General features: G+C 37.5%; 3 protein-coding genes across 8 annotated transcripts; 2 read left to right on the plus strand and 1 right to left on the minus strand.

The window, feature by feature from the left end:
- Nucleotides 1–3,696: 3,696 nt before the first annotated feature.
- Nucleotides 3,697–6,520, plus strand: LOC113702287 (protein PAL OF QUIRKY-like). 2 transcript variants are annotated; one of them, XM_027223416.2, is made up of 3 exons: nucleotides 3,697–4,569; nucleotides 5,395–5,966; nucleotides 6,086–6,520. In XM_027223416.2, exons 1-3 carry the CDS (start codon nucleotides 3,782–3,784, stop codon nucleotides 6,091–6,093), a joined length of 1,368 nt encoding a protein of 455 aa, XP_027079217.1. In that variant the 5' UTR covers nucleotides 3,697–3,781; the 3' UTR covers nucleotides 6,094–6,520. The 2 variants fall into 2 exon arrangements, with proteins under 2 accessions (XP_027079217.1, XP_027079216.1); XM_027223415.2 differs by having other exon boundaries at nucleotides 5,395–6,520.
- Nucleotides 6,521–7,651: 1,131 nt separating this feature from the next.
- Nucleotides 7,652–10,698, minus strand: LOC113702238 (protein PLASTID MOVEMENT IMPAIRED 2-like). Of its 4 annotated transcripts, none has more exons than XM_072059622.1 (3): nucleotides 10,018–10,698; nucleotides 9,793–9,946; nucleotides 7,652–9,653 (listed from the first exon to the last, which is right to left on the minus strand). In XM_072059622.1, the coding sequence occupies exons 2-3, from the start codon at nucleotides 9,913–9,915 to the stop codon at nucleotides 7,860–7,862; spliced, it is 1,917 nt and encodes a 638-aa protein (XP_071915723.1). In that variant the 5' UTR covers nucleotides 9,916–9,946; nucleotides 10,018–10,698; the 3' UTR covers nucleotides 7,652–7,859. The 4 variants fall into 4 exon arrangements, with proteins under 4 accessions (XP_071915723.1, XP_027079146.1, XP_071915722.1 ...); XM_027223345.2 differs by having other exon boundaries at nucleotides 9,793–9,926; nucleotides 10,018–10,694; XM_072059621.1 differs by lacking the exon at nucleotides 10,018–10,698 and having other exon boundaries at nucleotides 9,793–10,011.
- A 1,998-nt stretch (nucleotides 10,699–12,696) lies between these two features.
- Nucleotides 12,697–21,343, plus strand: LOC113701160 (uncharacterized). 2 transcript variants are annotated; one of them, XM_027221686.2, is made up of 20 exons: nucleotides 12,697–13,206; nucleotides 14,019–14,171; nucleotides 14,646–14,812; nucleotides 15,418–15,525; nucleotides 16,116–16,286; nucleotides 16,369–16,920; nucleotides 17,004–17,078; nucleotides 17,203–17,331; nucleotides 17,409–17,483; nucleotides 17,576–17,785; nucleotides 17,974–18,126; nucleotides 18,200–18,414; nucleotides 18,543–18,660; nucleotides 18,751–18,883; nucleotides 18,965–19,175; nucleotides 19,261–19,366; nucleotides 19,449–19,589; nucleotides 19,671–19,794; nucleotides 19,935–20,051; nucleotides 20,742–21,343. In XM_027221686.2, exons 1-20 carry the CDS (start codon nucleotides 13,008–13,010, stop codon nucleotides 21,116–21,118), a joined length of 3,534 nt encoding a protein of 1,177 aa, XP_027077487.1. In that variant the 5' UTR covers nucleotides 12,697–13,007; the 3' UTR covers nucleotides 21,119–21,343. The 2 variants fall into 2 exon arrangements, with proteins under 2 accessions (XP_027077487.1, XP_027077488.1); XM_027221687.2 differs by having other exon boundaries at nucleotides 18,980–19,175.
- Nucleotides 21,344–22,732: the final 1,389 nt, after the last annotated feature.

Here is a 22,732-nt window from a genome sequence, read left to right on the forward strand (position 1 = left end):
TAAATAAGATAGAAATAATGTGTAATCCAAACACACTCATTTAATGAATGTGGAAACCAAAAAACAATCTACCATAATACTAGTACTGAGTGTGTTTAGATAGTCATTTTGTTCAAAAAATTATTTACTTACAACATGATCATATTTTTCAACACATCTTTCTATCTTTTTATCACTTTTTATCTCGCATACATCATATCATAAAAAGTATTACAATAATTATTTTAAATAATATGCTATTTAAATAACGAGTGTTTGTAGAAGCAATCTTGTAAAAGGAATGAAAATCTTCCAAGTATTGAGATTATGACATTGGGATTACTTGGATCAATTTGGAGTGGTGCATAGGCCCTACAATGTTTTATTCAAAATACTCTCAATTTGGACTGCAACTTTTTACATGGGCGATATTCTAAGGGTCATAAAAAATGGACATACCTTTTTTTTTTAAAAAAAAAAAGAAGGACAAAAAGGGGATGTACTTAAGAAATAATCATTGGGAAATTCTATTCCATTAAAAATTGGGATAATTTTAGTAACCTTTCTTAAAGTTTTTAAGTATTTCAGTTAGTTCTCTTCAAGTTTCAAAAATTAGACTTACTTCCTTTGATTTGATATTTTGGTAACCAAACCTTAAATTATGGTAAAAAACAATTAATACACTAAAGTGCACTTATCTTATAAAATTTATTTTATTCGTCTAAACAATTATAAAGTAATGCAGTATAATTATATAATATGAATGAGTGCCAAGTTTTTTAAGTCAATATTTATTATTTGATAATTAATTGTAATAATAAATCTATCACTATAATAGGGTACTTTTTATAATGTTTTATTGGAGATATAGATTCTTTTTAAAATTGAAAAGAAAGCATTATCTTGATTTTTTTAAAGGTTGTGAACCAGTTATGTGGTAGAACTACCACAGTTCGGTAGTGATTTTGGCCTATTTGTTTTTAGGTTATTGTCAAAATTTTTTAAATTTGATACCTAGAAAAAAAAAGCTACAAAAAATTTAGATTACATTAAAGGTTATAAAAAAATTTTACTAGTTTGACGTTTGATCAACATAGAGGTTTGGTGTAATATTAATAGTTCTTCAGATTTTATGATGAAATATAAAGAGAAATGAATAAACAGGAAAAAGGGAAAAATATATAAAAATCCATCTTTTATATAAGCATAGCAAACAAGAGAATTTTATTAGAATGTCGATGTTAGTAGTATCATTTAAAATCGGCAAAGGATGCACATGTAATTTAAAAAACCTAAAAAAAAAATTCCTTATGAGAGGTTTCTGAAATTATCCTTTAAAAGTATAAGAAACCTGATGAATGGAATTCTACACTATCTGTAGTGCACTTACCAGGAATTTAGGAATCTTGTGTTGCACTGCTTGTAAATGTCCATGTCATTGCAATGAAAAACTAGCGCATATGATAACTTTTTCATTGGATTAGTGGAAAATCACATATCATTGAAACATTATTATTATTCACGCTAATATAATATTTGACTGTGGAAATTACCAAGGATGCACCGCATTTGGAGATCTTGTACTTTTTTTTTTTTTTTCCGTTTTTTCTTTTTGGTTTAGTCCAAAACTTAACAAAAATTGGGTCGACAAATGTCAGGCCATTCAATTGTCCAAGAATTTGAGGCGCAAATAGCTACAAAGGTCATAGAATGGGGCCAGGAGTAGAGAATTTTCCAGTTTTCCTCATTGCAATATCGTACGACTAACCGTTACTGGTGAGGTGTCAATGAGAGAGTGGTCAATGGAAGCTTGCTAGATTTCCCCTGAATATTCATCTTCCCGAGATTACACGTCAAACCATGTCACCATGAGGATGACTACCTGCTCTACGAGCTGTGGCTGTACCTTTCTTTCTTTCATTCTTTATTTATTTTTATTTTTTGACCTTACTGAGTGGGTTTGCTTTGGTAAAGCCTAAAGGCTGCGAGCTGTATCCTTTCCTGGTATGTAATCATCCGTGGTTGTTAATCTTTGTTTAATTACTGGTCATCTGTGGATAATCTCTTTTTAATTACTCAGGGAAGAAAATGCCCTATTACATCATCATACACTCGCATCTTCCATTATTCAATCCCTCTCGAGATAGACATTTTGATCTATTCTAACCCCATAACTTGTTACCCTTCCGGATCATTTAAGTGGTCGTTCCATTTGAAAACTACATCTGACTAAAGATGCCATCGCGCGTAGGTGATTGGCGTTCAACTTAGAAGAGATGGGCACATGACACGAAAGTTTTCATTATTCATGTGCATGTTACTTCAAATCTTCTTATTTCATATGTTTTCTTGTTGACTGACTTTCCTCGGTTTTCTCTCATGCTGTGTGCAAATGTCAAGTCAAAACTCAAGATGCCCTTGCTTATTTAGGCACTTACGGTGGAAGCAAGTTAATCTACATACATCAAAACTTAATCCAAATTAGTCAAATTAAGAACTTGTTTGGCCTGCTATTTAAAAGTTAACGCATTTTTTAATTACTTCACATACATCATATTATAAAAGATTACTTTAGTAACTCTTTTTTTTTTCCCAAAAACTCTATTAAAAATACAATCCAAACAAAATTTAAAAGTTTTGAATAAAGTTTTGTTTTATATCGGAATTACTTAAAACTCTTTGACTTAAGTATAGAGTAATTTGAGGAACTACAATGATACATTGAAAAAGAAAAAATTTTATGTTATGCTTGATGCAAGAAGGAGATAATTTCAAGATGAAAGCCGTCTTAATAAGCCCCATTGGGTTTGTTTGGATAGGGTATTATTTGAAATATTATTTGGAATAATTACTGTAGCATTTTTTATGATGTGATGTATGTGAGATAAAAAGGTGATTGGGAATATAAAAAGGTGGATTGGAAAATGTGTTTATGATGCAAGCGAAATATTATTTGTGATAAATTTTGGAACAATGAATATGTTTGGATAGTAAATTATTTGAAATAATTTTTTGAAACAATACGTTAAAAGAACATATGGGAACTTTAGACTCCATTTTTTTAGATAAGCATGTAATTGTAATATGTTTGAAAGAACGCCTCCTTTTAAAAAAAAAAGTGAACCTCGTAATTTCGTATAATTTGAAAAGAATGGCCGTAAAAGCCAATAAAGGGAACAAATTGCACAAGTCATTATTGCTTTTTCACCACTTCCACAAAGAGTATGCTACAAATAAGGTCAAGGATTTTTATGCTCTGTGATTCCACTTAATACAAGCATAGTAAGATAGAAGAATTTTTGGATATAAGAATCATACCGATTCACTAATTCACGGAGATAGCCCACGTCATAAATGCAACAATACTAATCTACCATGACAGCTTCTTCCGCAAGTGTTTGAACAATAAGGAAAAACCTCTTTTGATAATAACTTTAAATGAGAAAGGGACTAATTTTCATAGAGAAAACATTAGAAATTACTTTTAAAAAAATTAGAAACCCGATTTAATTTTTTTGCTTCTTGAAAAAGGAACGATTTGCACAAAAAAAAAAAGGAAGAAAGAAACAAAAAATTGCGAAAATCACGGGATTATAATACTGTGTTGATTATTTATATGTAAATTACGACATTTCACTAACCTGCGACCATAAGATTAAGGTCTTACCATAATTAACTGTCATTACAAGAAATCCCAAACCCCCTATAAAACCTTCTCCATCACTCCGCTCGAAACTCCCCGGCCATCAAACCGCCCCAAACGCTCCCACGCAAAGCCCAAAGGTCTCCACCGAACCAACCGATGGACCCACCACCTCCGCCACCGTCATCTACCGCCACAGACTCTCTCCCCACCACCCCACCCAAAATCCGACTTATGTGCAGCTATGGTGGCCACATAGTTCCCCGTCCACAAAACAAGTCCCTCTTTTACGCCGGCGGAGAAACCCGAATAGTCGCTCTGGACCGCCGCACGGTCTGCTCATCCATTTCCGCCCTCACCACCCACCTCTCCCGGACCCTCTTCGGCAACCGCCCGTTTCATCTGAAGTACCAGCTCCCAAACGAGGACCTCGATTCACTCATCTCCGTCACCACTGATGACGACCTCCAGAATATGCTGGAAGAGCACGACCGCATCTCCGCCGTTACGTCCCCTACACCATCCCGCGTCAGATTATTTCTCTTCCCCATAAAGCCAGAGTCTCTGGGTTCAGCGCTTCTTGATCCGAAAGCTGACTCGTGGTTTTCTGATGCTCTGAATAACACGGGGATTGTTCAGAGGGGTCAGTCTGTTGATGCTGCTGGATTGGGTCAGGGACTAATGGGTTTGGATATTTTGGGTAGATCGGATTGTAATGCGGCCTTGGAGAATCCAGCTGAAAGCATGAGTAATAATGGTGCTGAGGCTAAGGAAATCAGTGGGGCTGTGCCGGAATCGTTGGTATTAGAGACTAGCTCGTCCTTTGGGTCAACTAGTTCTTCAATTTCAATGTCAAATGCGCCGGCTGTTGGGATCCATTGTGAGGACGGGAGCGTCAGTTTGTTCGAGAGGAAGCTCAGAGTACCATCCTCAGCCTCAATTGAAAGGTAATAGTGTGTTTCCGTTCGTGTGTTTTTTTTTTCTTTTTTTATTTCAAAATTCTTTTGTGGACCTGATACTTAAGAATCCAAAATAAGGAAAAGTTAAATGAGTTAGCTTTTGCTTTCTATGTGATCTTCAATTTTAATTTCCGAGTAACTGATGATAGGAAAAATAGGTGCATACTGAAGTTTTTTTGACGACTTAGAATTTGATGAGGAGATTTGGGTAAGGCTCGAGTTTTATTCAAAGTAAATGATGCGCATCCTTGAAATATTGAAGAGCAATTGTTGATCTGTTTTGATATTTTTTAGCATACTGATTGATTCCAAAATTGCCCACGAGGACTACATTAGAGGTAAAAAGATCTGAATGTTGCTTGGGTACCTGGTATTGTATTCAGAGAAAAGGAGATAGTGATCTTGATTTTTAAGAGAATGTCAGCCAGACCACTGGTAGCGAATCATGGCATCTCTAGAATGTCTTGTGGATTTTTATGTTTCAGTTGTACCAAAACATTTAATTATTGCGTCAGAATGGCAATCAGGCTTCCTACTGTTTATTGGAGCAAGAGGCAAATAAGTCCTCAGAAAATGTAAATGATTTGCTGCTAAATTTATTTGTACTCTGTTATCAAGAACTTTAACAAGTTGAAAGTTCCAAGAAGGGAAAAACTTGAAGCCAAGGTATTGTTTCTCTACTTGATTTTGCCAACAACCTTTCCCTGGTGTACTCAGTTAAGCTAGTCGCCAAGTGCAAATATTTTATGTGCACTGCATTGTTCGTATCTCATATCGGATTATAATCATGGAAATGTTACTGAATTTTGCCAGTGATACTAGTGTTGGAAGTGCTGGTATCCAACCAAAAGCGGGGATACACCAAGAGCCATATGTTCAAGTTGCTTCGGGAGTGTCCTCATACTCAGTAGAAACAGAAAATTATCCTCCTGACCCTCAATCTGTGATCCAAATGCAGAAAAATGTTCAGCTGGCTGGTTACCAATTATCTCAGCAATCAGAAGGGAAGCACCACCAGTATGAAGTCCAGTACGTTCAAGGAGATATGCGCTACATGCCTCAGTATCAAGCTGGCCCATCACCACTTCAGTCTTACTATCCATTATATCAAATGCCTATGCTCCAGCAGCTGCATAGTTCTTATGCAGTAAACCAACCCTATCCAATTTACCTGGTGCCTCTGAGGCCAAATCAGAATTATGGGGTGTCGGTGGAGAATACAAATGTTGCCTCAAGTCGGCCACCATTACATCCACAAGCTGTCATGATCCCTCCAGTGACTTATAAAGAGGCCACAACTGGTCAACCAGTGCCTGAATCAGCTTTAAAGTTTTATCAGACTGTTCCGCAAGCCACACCTGCAGTCAGTGCACCTACTACACAAGGTAAGCAGCAATTTATGGAGCTTCCTGAGCTGCAGCATCCTTCGCAAACAGTTGTCAGCGCTCCAGTGGCAAGCTCTAATTATGCTAACGAATTTGATGATGATGTTGCATACACTCAGATATATAAAACGCAGCCATCAGGTTCTGCCTTGCCGTTGCCATACCAAACGTTGATGAAGGGAGTAAATTTGATGACGTCAGAGTCATCATCAACACAGGAAAACATGGGCATCAAGCATCAGACGCCGTCACATCCTCAATGAGGCTCTCGTCTTAGAACAGGAAAATTTTGATAGGGGGTAAATTTTCATATCAGGTATAGTCTTTCATTGTGATTGGTTTTGGGGTTAGAATAAACCGTATTTTGTGTCATTTGTTGATTGTTTATTTATTTATTTTCCGCAGACTGCTTTTTTTTTTTTGGGTGGCTGTATTATCTGTTAATGGATTTCAAGTTATGAGTGTGGGAAAATCTGTAAAAACTAGAGTTTTTTTCTTGCCAATTGCGATCTGAAACTAGAGTTTTTTTCTTGCATCTATTTTAGATGCATACATTAGTCTCTTTTTCACTAGCTTTACTATGGCTTTTCATAGCTTCTTTTTGGTGATGCTAATGGCAATGTTGGACTCATCCCAGTCACATTCAGAATAATCTGTTCTCGCTACTCTATTATTACCAATACCAAAATATCTTTGATACCGGCCTTGAAGGAGTAGGCGTCGGAGCTCCGTCAGCTATTTCATTCTTGTTATTTACTTCGGTCTTCACATCTATTTTTAATCATTTAAAAATGAACGTCTTAGCTAACTGTCCCATTTGAAGGAAAAGTAGATTATTGCTGTAACACGTTATGGACATCAAAATGCTTATCCTTGGCAAAGTTCGAAGTCTCTGCAACTTGCGGGTTGATCAGGATATTGTTCTCTACTACTCTCTTTTTAGTGAAAGCAGCCAATATGTTTTACCAGAAAGATTTTTGTTGCAATTGGAATGGTGAATTTACACAATCGACTTGTACTTTCTCGGGTACGGTGGAAATGAACGCAAAAAATTGCCAACATACTGTTGGTCGTTGGAATTCTCAGATTCCAGGGGCTAGGTTCCTCTGACTTTTAAGAAGCAACTGACTAAGAATCTCAAGCGCAATAGTAGCAGGTCAGCCCGTCGAGCGAGGGACTGTCCTGTTCCCTCTTCAAACTAGTAGCATTTTGTGGAGCTTTACAAGAAAACGAGTTTACAGGCTCTTTAGCCGCTATCTTTTACCAATTTCGAAGTTTGTATCATTTGGTAATATTATATAATGGTGCTTGTTTTTGATGGGATCTCAAGTTCATATTCGAAAATTTTGGTGGATATACGTACGCATTCTAAAAGATAATGCTGGCTGGGAATTCGAATTGCTCATGCCACAGTATGGTTTCCTCGATGATTTTCAGACACTTACTTCCCCTTAATACGTCAAGATTAAGAACGTGTTATTGGGCTAAATACTTCTCCCACGGTTAACCAAAGCAAGCAACCTGATAAAGTGCTGCTTCTTTTCTGAATTTCAATAGCTTTTGGTTCTCTGGTTCTTAATGAGATAATAATGCCATCAAGATTTAGATACTACTATCTTCTATAAAATTGCTTAATAGATTCTTAGGACCATTCTCAAATATCTCACATAAACTCGCAAGCACAGTTACTAAAAACTTTTCTTAGCATGATTTCCTGATACATGTACAGCAAGTTTACTGGTTTAGCAGGTTAATAAGTACTAAACCTGGAAGAAATGCGTCTGACTGGGGTGAGACTTAGCCCCTAGCAGTTATGCAACAGAAAATCTTATTTGATGTATCTACTTGCCAGAAGGGGATTTACTAGTAGTGTTTAGGCTGTATGATAACCTCTCAATGGGCTTCTATGCCTTTATTAGTGCTCTTGCCACTGAAGAACTTGGCTAGATTTGGCATAACCTTTTTTCTCCTCCTGACTGCAAAAGAAGCCGACCTTGGTGTACTCCGAGGAGCCGGAGATGCTGCTTTTCGCAGCTTAGCTCGTCTCATCGGCGTCGTTCTTCCGCTTCTGTTTGTTAATTTTGCTGGCAATCCAGCCTGAGGCCGTGGCGTTTCCGGAGCAATGATCTTTTCATATTTTTGCTTCCAACTTTTGAATTCACTCTCAACTTTTAGCTTTTCATGAAGTGATTCCTGTGTGTTGTCAGCCTCCTGGTCTTCCTCCACCTTTAGCTCTCTAATCTCTTTTTTAGTTTTCTCAAGTTTGATCAGGATTTCTCTTTCACTGGCTTTTAGAGCTTCAATCCAGGCCTGGGCAGCTGCAACCTTTTTATCTGCAATTTCTTCAGCTCCAGCCGCACGATTTCTTAGGTATTCGTATTCAAAACTAGAGATCATTATGACTGGGCTGCGCTGTGAAACTGAAGCTCTTCTTCTCACTGTGTTGTCAATAAGCGTTTTTAGTTTCCCCAGAGCCGCAGCTTCTGATGACTTGGCAGATTTGAGCTCTTCGATTGCAGCTTGTAACCTTTCCTCTGCCAAGTCTATCTCTGATTCAGTCTTCTCAATCTCTGCCTTGATGTTTCCGGTTTCTTCATCTATAAGTGACCTTTCTTTTTTGGCTGCCTCTGCTTCTGTCTTCATTTGCTCAAGAGCACGAGATAAATTTGACACAATTTCTTTAGCCTTTTCTTCAGCTGCTGATGCAGCTTCCAATTTGGCTTTTCCTCGCAGGAGCTTTGCATTCAGGTTTTGTACTGTTAAGTCTGTCTTCTCTTCCCTTTTCTTCGATCGCGCTGCTTCTTCTTTGACATTTTTTAGTTCGGTCCTTACTATATCCATGGAAGCCATAAATTTAAAACCTTCTTCCCTGACAGAAGCTAATTCTTTCTTAGTTTCCTCCAATTCTTTTGTGATAGATTTCAGCAGTTCTGGAGTACTTGATACATGCCCATCCTGAGAACTACACTCCGAATTTCTCATGGTCTCTTTACCTCGGTTTACTGTGCCCATTTTTTTGACTTGCTTTAGTTCACTCTCTAGCATTTTGACATCTGAAGTAGTAATGGCCAGTTTCCTCTCAATCTCTTTTGCAGCATCAATTTCTTGAGTCATCTCTTCGATTTTCTTCCTTGTTTCCTCCATTGCAGCGGAGTGTCTTTCAGCTTCTTTTTTTCCCTCGGATTCAATAGCTCCATGTTCCTTGAGGGCCTCCATCCGAGCCAACTCCACAAGCACTTGTTCTTCATTTGTTTCCTCAATCTCCCTCTTCAGCGCAACCACTGTGCTTGAATAAGATCCCAATTTCGAATTGGAAGCTTCTGTTTCTTTCTCTGCCTTTCTTTTTTCTTCCAAGAGAGAAGCCATCTCCTCCTTGAGCTTTTTCAATTCTTGCTTTACATCTTTCAATTCTGCCATTAGTTGTGGGTACCGATGATTTTCCATGTTCCTCCCCCAACCTCCTTCAACCTTTTTAGTCTTCGTTAACTTCTCTAGGTATTGAATCTGTTCTTTTGCTCTGGAATTTGATCCTTCAATCCTTGAAGTTAGATCCTTTACAGTGTGGTTTGCGACTAAAAGTTCGGATTCTGCTTGTGGTTCTGCCGGCTTTCGATTGCTTCTGCTCCCATTATACTTGATAGTCTCGCCCATTGCAAACTTGGGCTCCCTTGTTAATGGAGATGGTTTCTGAATACATTTCAAAATGTTTCAGTACAGCTAAAAAGCAGAAACAAATTAATCTAGCTGCAATTCTTAGAATTACAATTTAAACCTGAAAAATGATGTTCAAGTATTACTGCTGGCAAGTATCTCATATCTATGGTACCTCTGAGTAGATTTGTGGCGGTTTCTTCAAAGAATGATGGTTTTCAAGCATTCTTTCCCCATACACGGTTGCAGCTGCTTTAACTGGTCTACTACTCCTGTGGTAAACATCACCCGCATTCATCTTTCCTTATCCTGCATAAGCAAAGCAAAGACTGCATAAAACAAGGGATATAATTAACTTACGAAAAGATTCAGAAGGGAGACACCAGAGTAGGAATATAACCAGAATCCTTGGAGGATCAGAATCCAGGCATCCACGTTAGAAAGGATTGCTTGCTGTGTCCGTTGTCGGCAGCTGGTGCAAGTGATAGGAGCACCAAGAAAAATGGCTATGAAATAATGAAAATTCTGAGGGAGAGGATAAGTGCAGCGAGGCACGGCTGAGAGAGTTAGTTGTTGGCTTGCACGTAGCCTTGGTGGTAAAGCTGTAACAAAGCCAGTTCAGCGAATGAGATAAATCAGCAGAGAGGAGAGAAATCCTATGATTGGCTACCATTGGAAGCATCGCCAGCCATCTAAATTGTCCAATCTCTGGACCCCAACGATACCAATTTTCTGGTCACTTAAGTTTCAACTTCACATCTTATTTTTTTTTTTTTGTACATCATTCAAGTTAACCCTCGTTTCTTGTTCTATTCTGAGGTCTTAAAAATGCCTACTTTTGGTTCTTTTGTTGCCGATATATATTGTCTTAAGCTTGCTTGTCAAGTTGCAATGACTTTTAAGTAGTTGGATTTAGCGTACGTATGTTTTCGTATTGCTAAAGGCTTCTATCTATGTCCTTTTCCTATGGGCAAACTTTTGGTTGCAAAACAGTAGTAGAAATTTCATGTGTAGTTGGATAGTAGTAATTTACACGGGATTAGCTTAAATTTGAGACTTCATTGTTTTGAAGCCTCCGCTTCAATTTGCACCTAGATTAATATACATATGACAAGTTGAGAATGCTCCAGTAATTGGCTTTATAGTTCTATATCTTGAATTGTACTTGGTCACTAGTTATGTAACTCCAAACCGAAGACAAGAATCTGCAATTGTCAGAGGCTCAAACTTGGAGGGCGACAAAAAGTTGTGTTCTTTTCTTTTCTTTTTATTCCCCCTCTTTTTGGGCGCACACACAAAATTTTGAGGAGTTAGGCAAAAGAAGGCGATAGTCAAATCCAACGTTTATCCTTGCAATTGATTCAGGTGATTAAAGTAATCAAATATTAAATTAAGCGAAAAATCAGGTTATTCCAACTTCAGGAATAGCAGCAAACTCCGTCAAGAAACTTACAAAAAAAGTTAAAAAATTATATAATTTGGCATTCATGAGTTAATATAGAAAATGATATTAACAAACCTTCATCATCTTAATCTTTATTGCATTTTAAATCAATAGCGAATAGTTATTGATATAATAGAGGAATGTCTGAGTATCATTTACCGTCAATAATAAGTGAATATAAACTAGTGAAATATACATCTTACTTTAATTGGTCTTAAACTCTAAAAATCTACTTCGTTTGTATCGCAATGATAAGTTGAATTGTCAAACAGACCTAAGTGAATTGAATAGACTGAAGGGTTATTGGTGAATATATAGAGGGACAATTTTGTCTTTTAGAATATTTGATAGATTTTTGTGTCATTTCATTAATTAAAAAGGAAGGAAGAGTACTTGAAATTTTTTTTGAGTGCAAATATCATTTCAGTCAATTTATTGCAATGACTACACATGGTGAGGTGTCACTTAAACTACAAAAAAAAAATTTTTTTTTTAGTTAGAGACAAAAAAATATACTAATCCAACATGTTTCTCACTAGTTATTTTATTGCAATGACCGTGTCTGCCTTAATATATTGTGAGGTGTTTTCAAGCTTCAACGTGTTATCAATTATCACCGTGCCTTGATACTTAAAGGTGTCAAATTTCGAAAGATTATTTATTTATTCATAGTCACCTAATTAATGTTTTTTATTGAGTTTTATGATTTTAAAAATTATTTTAAATTTCAAAGCTGTCAAGGGTCTAAGGTTGCAAAAGAATCGAACCGCTCGGTCAAAATTCGATTCGAGCTCGAGTTGGCTAAATCGAAATAAAAAATATTAAACTCGTTAGCTCGTGAACCAGCTGGCGAGCTCAAGTATATATATATATATATTAAATTTTAATAGTAAAATTACTTATATATTTCTAATATTTTATTATTTTTTAAAAATATTATTTTATTTATTTTTTAAAAATAAAAATAATTTTTTTTAAAATTTTTTCGAGCTCAAGTTCAAGCTTGAGCTTGACTCGAATTTGAGTCGGGTTTTGAGCTTTGCAGCTCATCGAATTCGAATTCAAATTCGAGCTCGAATTTGATAAAATTAAATCAAGACTCGACTCAACTCGTTTGCAACTCTATAATGGCTTTTGCGCTTTCTTGGCAGATTGGGCCCCAAGATACAGACAGGCCTTTTTTGAATCACGTAGTCCGCATGCAAATTGGGTCTTTTGGGCCTCGGACATTTTGTGGATAACACTGGTACCTTCCGTCGGTAAATTTCTACTATTTGCATGGTGTGTTAAAAAGGTTATCTTGTACGTTGTAAATACTCCATAAAAGATTAAAAGGGTGCCTCTGAAAAATCATTATTTTTCTATTAATGGACCAATTTCATAATTAGTGGACCTGAAATAAAACAGCTATTTGTTTCGCAAATTTTCATTTATTCCCTTTTTGATGAACTACACAGTAGTATTTTGCAGGTGTAAAATCAAATCAACTACAATAGAATTATACCACCGCTTATTTTTACTAGCCAAACAAAAAAAAAAAGAAATTTCTCTTCCCTGATATAGTATTTCTTTATGCGGTGGGCGGTGACCAAATCTCGTGCAGAAGCAGTATCAGGTGAGCCTGCCGCGCAAACACCCTCGATCATCATATTATGATGAATGGACAGTTTTTACGCCCACACTGATTCTGATGCTGCTGCATAGCACTGTAGTACAAACCTTTCTCCGCCAGGGAGAAAGTCATAAATGAAGACTAGTCTTCGTATATATACGCAACACAAGAATGGTTAGAATTCACCCAAATCTCACTTCTCAGCTGGAAAAAACTCATTCCAGATTCAGATCTAAGAAGAGATTCTCTCCCAGAAAATGTCATTGACGTTGATGATTATCAGAAATTGGAATTTAGATTTGCAATTGAAATAGAGACGCATAGGAGATAGGAAATGGATGTGGAGAAATCGTCGCTGTGTAATTGCGTGGTGAATTTCCTACTGGAGGAGAATTACTTGTTAACGGCGTTCGAACTTCTCCACGAGCTACTTGATGACGGCCGCGATGATCACGCTATTCGTCTTAAGGAATTCTTCTCCGATCCTTCTCGTTTCCCTCCCGATCAGATTTCTCGCCTCAATTCCCTCAGAGGTTCCATTAGTTTTGTTTTTCCTTATTTGTCCATTCAGATACACGAATTTTTGTAGAATGTCTGCATAACTTGTCCCAACTGTTTAAAAATAAAGTTTATGCAGTTTCGCTTTCTTCTTTTCGTTGGTCTGAATTGAGTTGCATGAATTCTAGACTCGAAGGAATTGTTGAAGATCGAGCGGTAGTTTCTAGCTTCTTGAAAGGATGCTCAAATATAATGCACTAAAATGTTAACATTTAAATGTGTGTAATCTGGGACGAGATATCGGCGTGGCAGCATTTCCGTTGTTGCATTTACTTGCATTTTAAAAAGTTCTAAGATACTTCTTTTCTTGGTGATTCAGTGGATGTGGCTCTCGAGATCCGGACTTGATTAGTGCTATGTAGGTTGTATGTTAATCTTTAATAATTTAAAGTTTTTGCAACAGAATATATCAGAATCTTCTTCCATAAAGATTTTATGATTTCTAGATGCTGATGGAGGCTGCTTAAAATAATGTACTGGTGATAGATTAAAGAAACAGAGCTGGTAAAGTAGTCTGAAGTGAGTACTGTAGTATGCGAAGATGTTTTAGCTTATTTGACTAGCATACTTGAAATCCTTGGTGGAACAAAATTTTCACCACAAGGCTAAGCGGCTTATTGGTTTTAATGGTTTAAAAGATTTTGTTTTAAATAATTCCTTTTCTAAGATGTTACTGAGGCTTAGGTTTTTATGTTTTTTCAATTTTATGCCCAAGTGAATGCATGCATGAAAGTGTTGCACTATGGTATAACTGATGCCCCAACCATCTCTTTTCATGTGTGAACAGTTGCGGACCCACAAAGTCTGCTTGACGAAAAAGAAGCCTTAGAAGAAAAATTAGCATTGAGTCAGTATGAGCTCCGTTTGGCTCAAGAAGATGTTCTTAAACTCAAGACTGAGTTAGAAAATAGATCCAAGGGTACTCTGGGTGAGAGAAGTGGTAAGTCTTTGAATCTTATTACAATTACTTGCTTTTGTTTAATATAGCTTTGCGTTTGGGATATGCAGCTATATCCTTGAAAATGTTTCCTTCTATTTGATTAAATGACTAGATTTACTTGGAATTTGTGTGGATAACCGGATCCATAAGCTGGTGTCTGAAAATGTGTATACTTATCTTAGAGATGTAGGTTGATGCTTGCTCTCCAGTTTTTTAATCTTTCTTCCCCATGTTTTCTAAACCTACACAATTCCTTCCCCCCTCTCCCGGGCCCCCCGCCCCAACAACAATATATATATATATATATATAATTTAAAAAACAAAAAGTAAAAGCAAAGAAAATTTTCCTGTATTTTCCAGTGAGACTAGTGTCCGGTTTCACTCTGCCAATTATACCATAACTATGCTTAGTCTGAGTAAATTATGGAAACAGAATATTCTCTCTCAATTGTTCTGCCTAATTGAATTTTGCAGAGACAAATTTAGATGCTTCTGCAGATGTCCAACGCCAGAGGAACGATGCTTCTTTCTTGGACTTGGGATCTTTGAAGGACAATGAGCGACAAGATCTCAACTGTGCTGTAAAGGAATATCTACTATTTGCTGGATATCGTTTGACTGCAATGACATTTTATGAGGAGGTATTTTAAGCAGAGGTGGCTTATTATTTTATGCATGTTGGGCATATCCTCGTGACAAAGTCAATTCTCATAGAGCTGGAGTATTGTACTTCCATTATCTGTAGATGACATCTTCTCCAGCTTTTGTTTTATGGCATTATCAGTATCTAGAAACAAATAAGTGTTTAAGAGGTATTGCTTAGCAGTGGTTGACTACTCTAGCCATCCACATTACTCTTGATGCAAGTGACTGAAGGTTAAATATTTAACATTTAAGGATAAAATTTGCAACAGTTAGGGGATGTGTCATATAAGGTTTTTAAGTTGGATACTTATTGATTTGAATCCCATACTAGAGACATTTCTGGGGTGATTACCTGCATTACTGCAGCTTACTTTTGATCAAAATTCTAAAGTAAACTATCCGATTTTGATGCATTGACTTTGTGGTTTGCCAAGTGTGGTTTCCGCATAATTTTATGGCAATTTTGTTTGCATAGGATAAGATTGTGATTTTCTTTAGTATCTTGCCTTGTCTTTTATCCCAATTTCGTTACTGCTGCAATACATGCATCTACTTTTACATGTAGTATGAAAGTTTCTTACTTCCATTACATGTTTGACAGGTTACTGACCAGAATCTAGATGTTTGGCAAAATTCCTCTGCATGTGTTCCAGATGCCCTGCGCCATTACTATTACCAGTACCTTTCTTCAAGTACAGAAGCTGCTCAGGTACTTCCCAGCTCATTATACATTATGAAAAGTTCTTTTTACATTTATTCTCAAAATAACATCAGATAGATATTAAATCATCTACCTGTTTACCCTCAGCAGAAGGGTGTTTGTACTACCTTGTTTCTTTGTGATTAATCATCTTAGTACAGGTCCAAATTTCTATTGTGTTCCTTATTGCTACTTCAGGAGAATAAAGTGAGCCTGATAGCTTGTTGAAAACAACTTGTGATTAGTTATCTTGCAGGCTTACATTTTTTATAGCTTTGTTATTTCCGCTAAGATCGTGCTTTCTTCCATACAATGATCTGGACTTTGCACATTTGTACTTATTTGCGGTCAATATCTGTTATGCTTTTTCTTCCTTGTGAATTTGGACTGCCAAATTTTTGCATATTCCCATATGTTTTGCTTTTTATAATTCGCTGCATTGTTTGTGGGGACAGAGTTTTCTTTGTGACAGATATAACATTTCGTATATTCTTATATTATCTGCTTGTGATGACCAAGCACTTGATAATATCTTTTCATAAAATGTTGTTGTATTTGCTGAACTGTTCATTGGTGAGAAGAGCCGTTGTGCTTTGCAGGAGAAAATTACTATGCTTCGTGAAAATGAGTCTCTGCAGAAAGAAAATGATAAGCTGAAGAAGGAAAAACAGTCCTTACTGAAAAGCAAGGATATTGCAGACACCCAAGTGGTGGCATTGATGAAATCCCTTGAAGCTTTCCAGAAGGATATAAAGGACAAGGAAGTTCTGGTGATTATCTTAGACTCTTCGGAAATGTTGCAGCATGTTAAATGCACTCTATTCATGTTTTCTGGACAACATTTTGTCGCAGGTTCAAGAAATGAAGCAGTCTATGGAAAGCCAAAGGAAAGAACTTAATGACTGCAGAGCTGAAATTACTGCACTGAAGATGCACATTGCACGTTCTGGGCAGAATTTGGTATCAAGTGACTCCAAGCATGTGGAGTTACGGTCCTCTGAAAGCTATATGGAAGAAATAAAATTGCTGGAAAATGAGATAGAGAGGTTGAAAGGAACAAATGCCATGAATATTGAACCGACAGAGGCCATTGAGCAAAGTAAAGGAGGAGATGCTGAAGGTGAAGTTCGAGATTCGGTCAAAGCTAATAGATTAGAATCTCCAGGTCATATCTCCAGAGAGGATTTACGAAGTGAAGATTCTAACTCACAATCTGTGCCAACTGTGGATGCCACCACAAACATATTAGACAAAGTGTCAGAAGGGAAACATTTGTCATTATCAGATGACAATGGTGTCTTTGTTAACAATGAAAAGTTTCTCAAAGGGGTTCATGAAACTCCTATAGAAACTAATGAGCTAATTCTAAGAACTGAAAACATTCCTGTTGATGCTGAAACTACTGTAAGTTCCTTCAGTTTCCTTTTGAATCATGCTTTCTTTGACCTGGAGATATACTTTTCTGAATTGATTTTCTTCCTTACCAGGGATTGGCAACCATACAGGTCCTTTCAGATGCATTGCCTAAAATTGTACCCTATGTATTGATAAACCATCGAGAGGTATGCTTCAGAAGTTGTTGCCATCTGTGTTTTGATTAATTTTTTGATGATACTTTCAGAACAGCTTCTGATATCCCATAGCAATATGGTTTTTCATGGATCACATGATATTGCGTATCTGCAGGAGCTCCTTCCCCTGATGATGTGTGCAATTGAGCGCCATCCAGACAGCATGACTCGAGATTCCTTGACCCACACGTTATTCAATTTAATCAAGCGTCCAGATGAACAGCAGAGACGTATTATTATGGATGTTAGTTTCGTAACTATTCTTATCTGTACTATACATATATATATTAGACAAGTTGCTGATGCTGTGACCATGTTCAGGCTTGTGTTACACTTGCCAAGAATGTTGGAGAGATGAGAACAGAAACGGAGTTGCTTCCTCAATGTTGGGAGCAGGTATGCCTTACCACTTCCAGAATGATGGTTCTTAAATTTATTAACGTGTTTTTGGCTGTTTCCAGTCTGATTTGTGAATGATTGATGTGTAGATCAATCATATGTATGAGGAGCGACGTTTGCTGGTTGCTCAATCATGTGGAGAGCTTGCAGAATTTGTCCGTCCAGAGATCCGAGATTCTCTCATCTTATCTATTGTGCAACAGCTGATTGAGGATCCTGCAATAGTTGTTCGTGAGGCTGCTGCTCATAATCTCGCTTTGCTGTTGCCACTCTTCCCCAATATGGATAAATATTTCAAGGTCAGCCTCACTAAATATGCTTCGAGGCTATCATGGAGAAGAAATCTGACTTCACAGAATTGCCTACAATGTAAGCTCCGTGGTCTAGGGAATGGAGCATTTCCCCTGGTCATAGTATGATGACTTACAAGAAACAGTAAGACCAATAAAAAGGAGTTTCTCCAATAAATATTTTTATTTGTTGATAGGTTGAGGAGATGATGTTTCAGTTGGTGTGTGATCCGTCTGGGGTGGTTGTAGAAACTACTATCAAAGAACTGGTTCCTGCTCTAGTAAAGTGGGGTAACAAATTGGATCATGTTTTACAGACTTTGCTTTCCCACATCTTGGGTTCTGTTCAGGTACTAGTCCAGCTTCTCGAACTTGAATGGAACTGCTTTAGTTGTAGCTCTAATATGCTTCTCTATTTTCCAGCATTGTCCACCTCTATCGGGGGTTGAAGGTTCTGTTGAGTCGCATCTTCGTGTTTTAGGTGAAAGAGAACGCTGGAATATTGATGTCTTGTTGCGCTTGCTGACAGAACTGCTCCCATTTTTGCACCAGACAGCTGTTCAGACTTGCCCATTTGCCTCAGTTTCAAATGGTGTAGGAACTTTCTTCTCTGTTTCCTTGCTCGAACTATATTCTAGGTGAGCTCATGTTTACGTTGTCTCCCTTCCAGATCCAATAGGAAATGGTTCTTCATGTTTTCCATCCACCTTGGGAGTCCAGGAAATCTAGATTTGGTATGAGCTTCTAATTTGAAATTTCTGTTTAGGGGAAATGTGGAGTGGCCTTCATTTGATTGGCTACATATTGACTGCTTTCCTGATTTAATTCAACTGGCCTCTCTATTACCTCAAAAGGAAGACAATTTGAGAAATCGAATCACAAAGGTATTTGAACAGTCCAATCGGGTGCATTTGATTTAATGATTCTTCTGATTTCACTTTGAACTGTTATTGATATGGTGTTTCCTGATGCAGTTATTGTTAAGGGTTTCTGAATTTTATGGGGAAGCTTATTTGACACACATTGTGCTGCCTGTATTCTTGCTAGCAGTGGGTGATGATGGTGATTTGACATATTTCCCCCAGAACACTCATGATAAAATAATAGGTGATTGAATGCTTAAAACCTTCATGACTGCATATTCCTCTTGATTTGAGTTTTGAAGGATAGAGTCATAGTGATGAGTAGTTCCTTTTGTAACAGGTTTGAGACCAAAAACTACAGTATCTGGTAGACTTGCTACCATGGGTGTTCTGCCACTTCTCTTGGCAGGTGTTTTAGGATCCTGGAGCAAGCATGATTACCTCACTGAGTACTTGAGGAAGAAGATGTTTCAGAGCTCTGAGGACGAAATTCGGCCAGCAAAGCCTGAGCTTGTTAATTCTGTTCGCTTCCTTTGGTTGGTTTTGTGATGAAATTTTCACATGTTGTGCTTCCATTGTAATTTACATGTATTCTGTTATTTACTATATATGTCAATGCAGCATGTACGAGGACAATCATAACATGATTTTTGACATCCTTTGGGAAATGGTGGTCAATTCCAATATAGACACGAAAATTTGTGCAGCCAATCTTCTGAAATCAATTGTAGGACCTTTAATTCTTGAAAATTTTCAGTTCCATTTTGGTTTAGAATGTGTTTATTGAATCTCACCATTCTTTCTCCTAGGTGCCATATCTGGATGCAAAAATTGCTTCAACACATGTTCTGCCTGCTCTTGTTACCCTGGGTTCTGACCAAAATTTGAATGTTAAATATGCAAGTATTGATGCATTTGGAGCTGTAGCACAGCATTATAAAAATGACATGGTATATACCTATATTTTGTTCCAGTTTTACATCCGATTAGATATTGATATCTTTATGTTGGCTGATGAGATATTCTCTCAGATTATTGACAAAATTCGGGTTCAAATGGATGCTTTTCTTGAGGATGGATCGCATGAAGCTACAATAGCTGTTGTCCGTGCATTGGTTGTTGCTGTTCCACATACGACAGACCGACTCAGAGATTATATCCTCTATCATTCTGCTTTGAGCAGTTTATTTTCGTGCTTTAAGTGTCTCTCTTCATTTGCTGTAATCTTAAGTATTCTTTCCTAACCTCTAGTTGTGTGAATGTGGTGAAATCCTTTGTTCTTTAACTCATTGTACATCTCTTGTCCAAGATTTTCCAATTCACAGCCGTGCCACTCCCTTCAAATGATTTGATTCGTCGGCGTGAGAGAGCCAATGCATTTTGTGAAGCCATACGTGCTCTTGATGCAACAGGTTTGCTTCTGTTAATGTTATGAATTAATTTTTTATTTTATGTCATTCTCTTCTCCCACATACATGGGAAACAGCAAAGTGAAAAAAATTGTTCAAAAATAAGCATGCAATTTTATAGGGCCATTTCCTTGGGAAGTATATGTTGTTACTGTTTGTGTTCAATACCATTCAAGACTACAAGATGTAAAAGTTTGAACTGTTAGGCTGCAGCCAACTCTGACTGCTAAGCTTGAAGCATTCATAGTTGAGAGGCTGTAGCTGAAGTGGCTGTTGCCTGTTAGATTGTTACCTTTTCTAAAGTGGATGGAATCATACAACCCCTTATCTTCTAGAACTTTCTGTTCTTTTCAAGAATTTGCTGCTAGAATCTCTGGAGATGTTTAATATAGTTTTACTTCCGCAAGTTTTTATGGAGTACAACTGTCAGCACAAGACGTCTCATTATTATTTTGGAGACAATTTAGTAAAAGCTATGGGTTATTCTTTGAGGTTGGTAGATGCTCCTGAGTGGATGAGATTACAGCAGTAATAACAATTTTGGTATAAAACATTTATATCATGAATGTGGCTTCAAGAAATTGATGATTGTCATGTAACCAACTTTCTACTGTTGATTGTAGTATAAAAAGCTGTGTGCGCCAAATTCTTATAGGGCTTTTTTGCACTTATCATGCTCAACTTTTCTTTCAGATCTTCCTGCTTCAAGTGTTAGGGACTTTCTTTTGCCTGGAATCCAGAATCTGTTGAAGGACACTGATGCCTTGGATCCAGCGCACAAGGAAGCACTTGAAATCATAATGAAGGAGAGGTCTGGCGGAACCTTGGACACTATTAGCAAGGTAATGGGTGCCCATCTAGGTCTACCATCTTCTGTAAGCAGTTTCTTTGGTGAAAGCGGGTTACTGGGGAAAAGGGAAACTGTCGATCAAGCTTTGCCATCACCAGAGCCTGTTCCATCACCACCAGCAGTTGAAGATACAAGACTACGGCGGATCATGAGGGGCAGTTTCACGGATATGCTCAGGGGCAAAGCAAAGGGCAGTGATGACACTCCTCACAGCCAGTGACGAGGCTTTACTTTTGTAGATTTTAAACCATAGGGCCTTAGGCACGTTGGGTGGGTGGTAATGAAGGAAGAATACAAATAGTGTGCGAGCTAGTTAAGGATTTCTTTACATTCTTTGGTTCCTGTGACCCATATAAAGTTTGAAATTTTGCAGTTTCTTGAACATAAGTTCATCATTTCTTGTGGAACTATACATGGAAAAAAAAAATAAAACAACATTGAATCAGCACAATCCACTGCAGGTTTTACATTTCGTGTTTTCTGAGTGGAACGTGCCTTCAGTCCTTTGCCAACCAGTTCAGGAGGCCATTCGTGTTGCTTGAGTTAGAAAATAGACTTCTTGTAACCATTATTATGACTTGAAGTTCAGAGTTTATTCGCCTTGATATCGTATGTAAAAGGCAATGGTTCTGGTATTTAAAACAGCACGAAACAAGAGCAACTGCTCTGAGATATACGGCGTAGTTAGTCTGCAATCATACCGTGGCTTGCCATTTTCACCAGCCTTAATGTGGCGTGCTAGTCTCTGATATTCTGTGTGTGTTCCCCTGTGGCTGCAGGAAACAGGAGGCTCTTCCATGAAAACTTAATAGAGCAAATGCGACCTCAACTAAAATCTAATGTTTGAACTGGCCATGCCTGGTTAATGATTTTTTATTAGTTCTCATTACCATAATTATCGAAGTCAGCTAAAGAATAACAACATGAACACCCTTCGGCCCTTAACTTTTCAATTCCAAACCCAAACGAATTGCTGGAGCCAAGTCTTCTGTGCGCTATTGCGCTTTTGTTGATTTACGTTGTCAGTTAATTGAGTGTCTGTCAACATACTTTTGAGATTCAATCGACTTTAGTGTCTTATAATGCTGGGTCTGCTGGCTGTGCAGTCGGATAATTCTCTGGGACAGCTTCATCTTGATTTCACAATTTTAATCCGAGGACCAAGGAGTGAACTTCCATTGTTCCTTGTCCCAAAATCATATTTCATGATAGATCGCCAACGCGTGCCATGTGCACTAAAGAATATGACTGCTATAGCATGTAAAATTTTGGGTGGCCAACTTAAAGGCACCAGGGGAAAGCCAAAAGTATATTCCATCCGTCCCATTTTGATGATCCTATTTTTTTCGTATCTCAAATTGTAGTCTATTTTTCAACTAGTGAATATACAGATCCAACTAGATCAAGGAAGTGTTATGGCACAATCCTTAGATTTTTTTCGCTACAGGTGAGATTCGAACCCCCACCTACAGCCCAAGGAGGGACTTAACTCTCCAGTGGTTCAAAATGGGATGGATAGAGTATAAAATTTTAACTATGCTGGTGCAAATATCCGCAATACAGGAGAGTGGCCGGTGGCTTCGATTGACAGGTGAAATGTCCCAGAAACAGTAGGGCTTTCCTCCTGTTTTCGCTTCCGATGCTTAAATTAGTTATAGGTTTTTATCAAAAGGAAAAAGTTGGAGGAAGAAAGCTAATGATCTCTGTCTTCAAAAATCAACGCGTACCTTTGAATTAGGGTCTTTTATCTCTAAATCTATTTTGGGCTCAGTATACAGCTATTATGATAATGTCGTCAATATGTCTTATCTTAACTGACCCTTAACTGATCTTG

This window comes from Coffea arabica, chromosome 7e (assembly GCF_036785885.1).
Source record: "Coffea arabica cultivar ET-39 chromosome 7e, Coffea Arabica ET-39 HiFi, whole genome shotgun sequence".
Classification (NCBI taxonomy): Eukaryota; Viridiplantae; Streptophyta; class Magnoliopsida; order Gentianales; family Rubiaceae; genus Coffea; species Coffea arabica.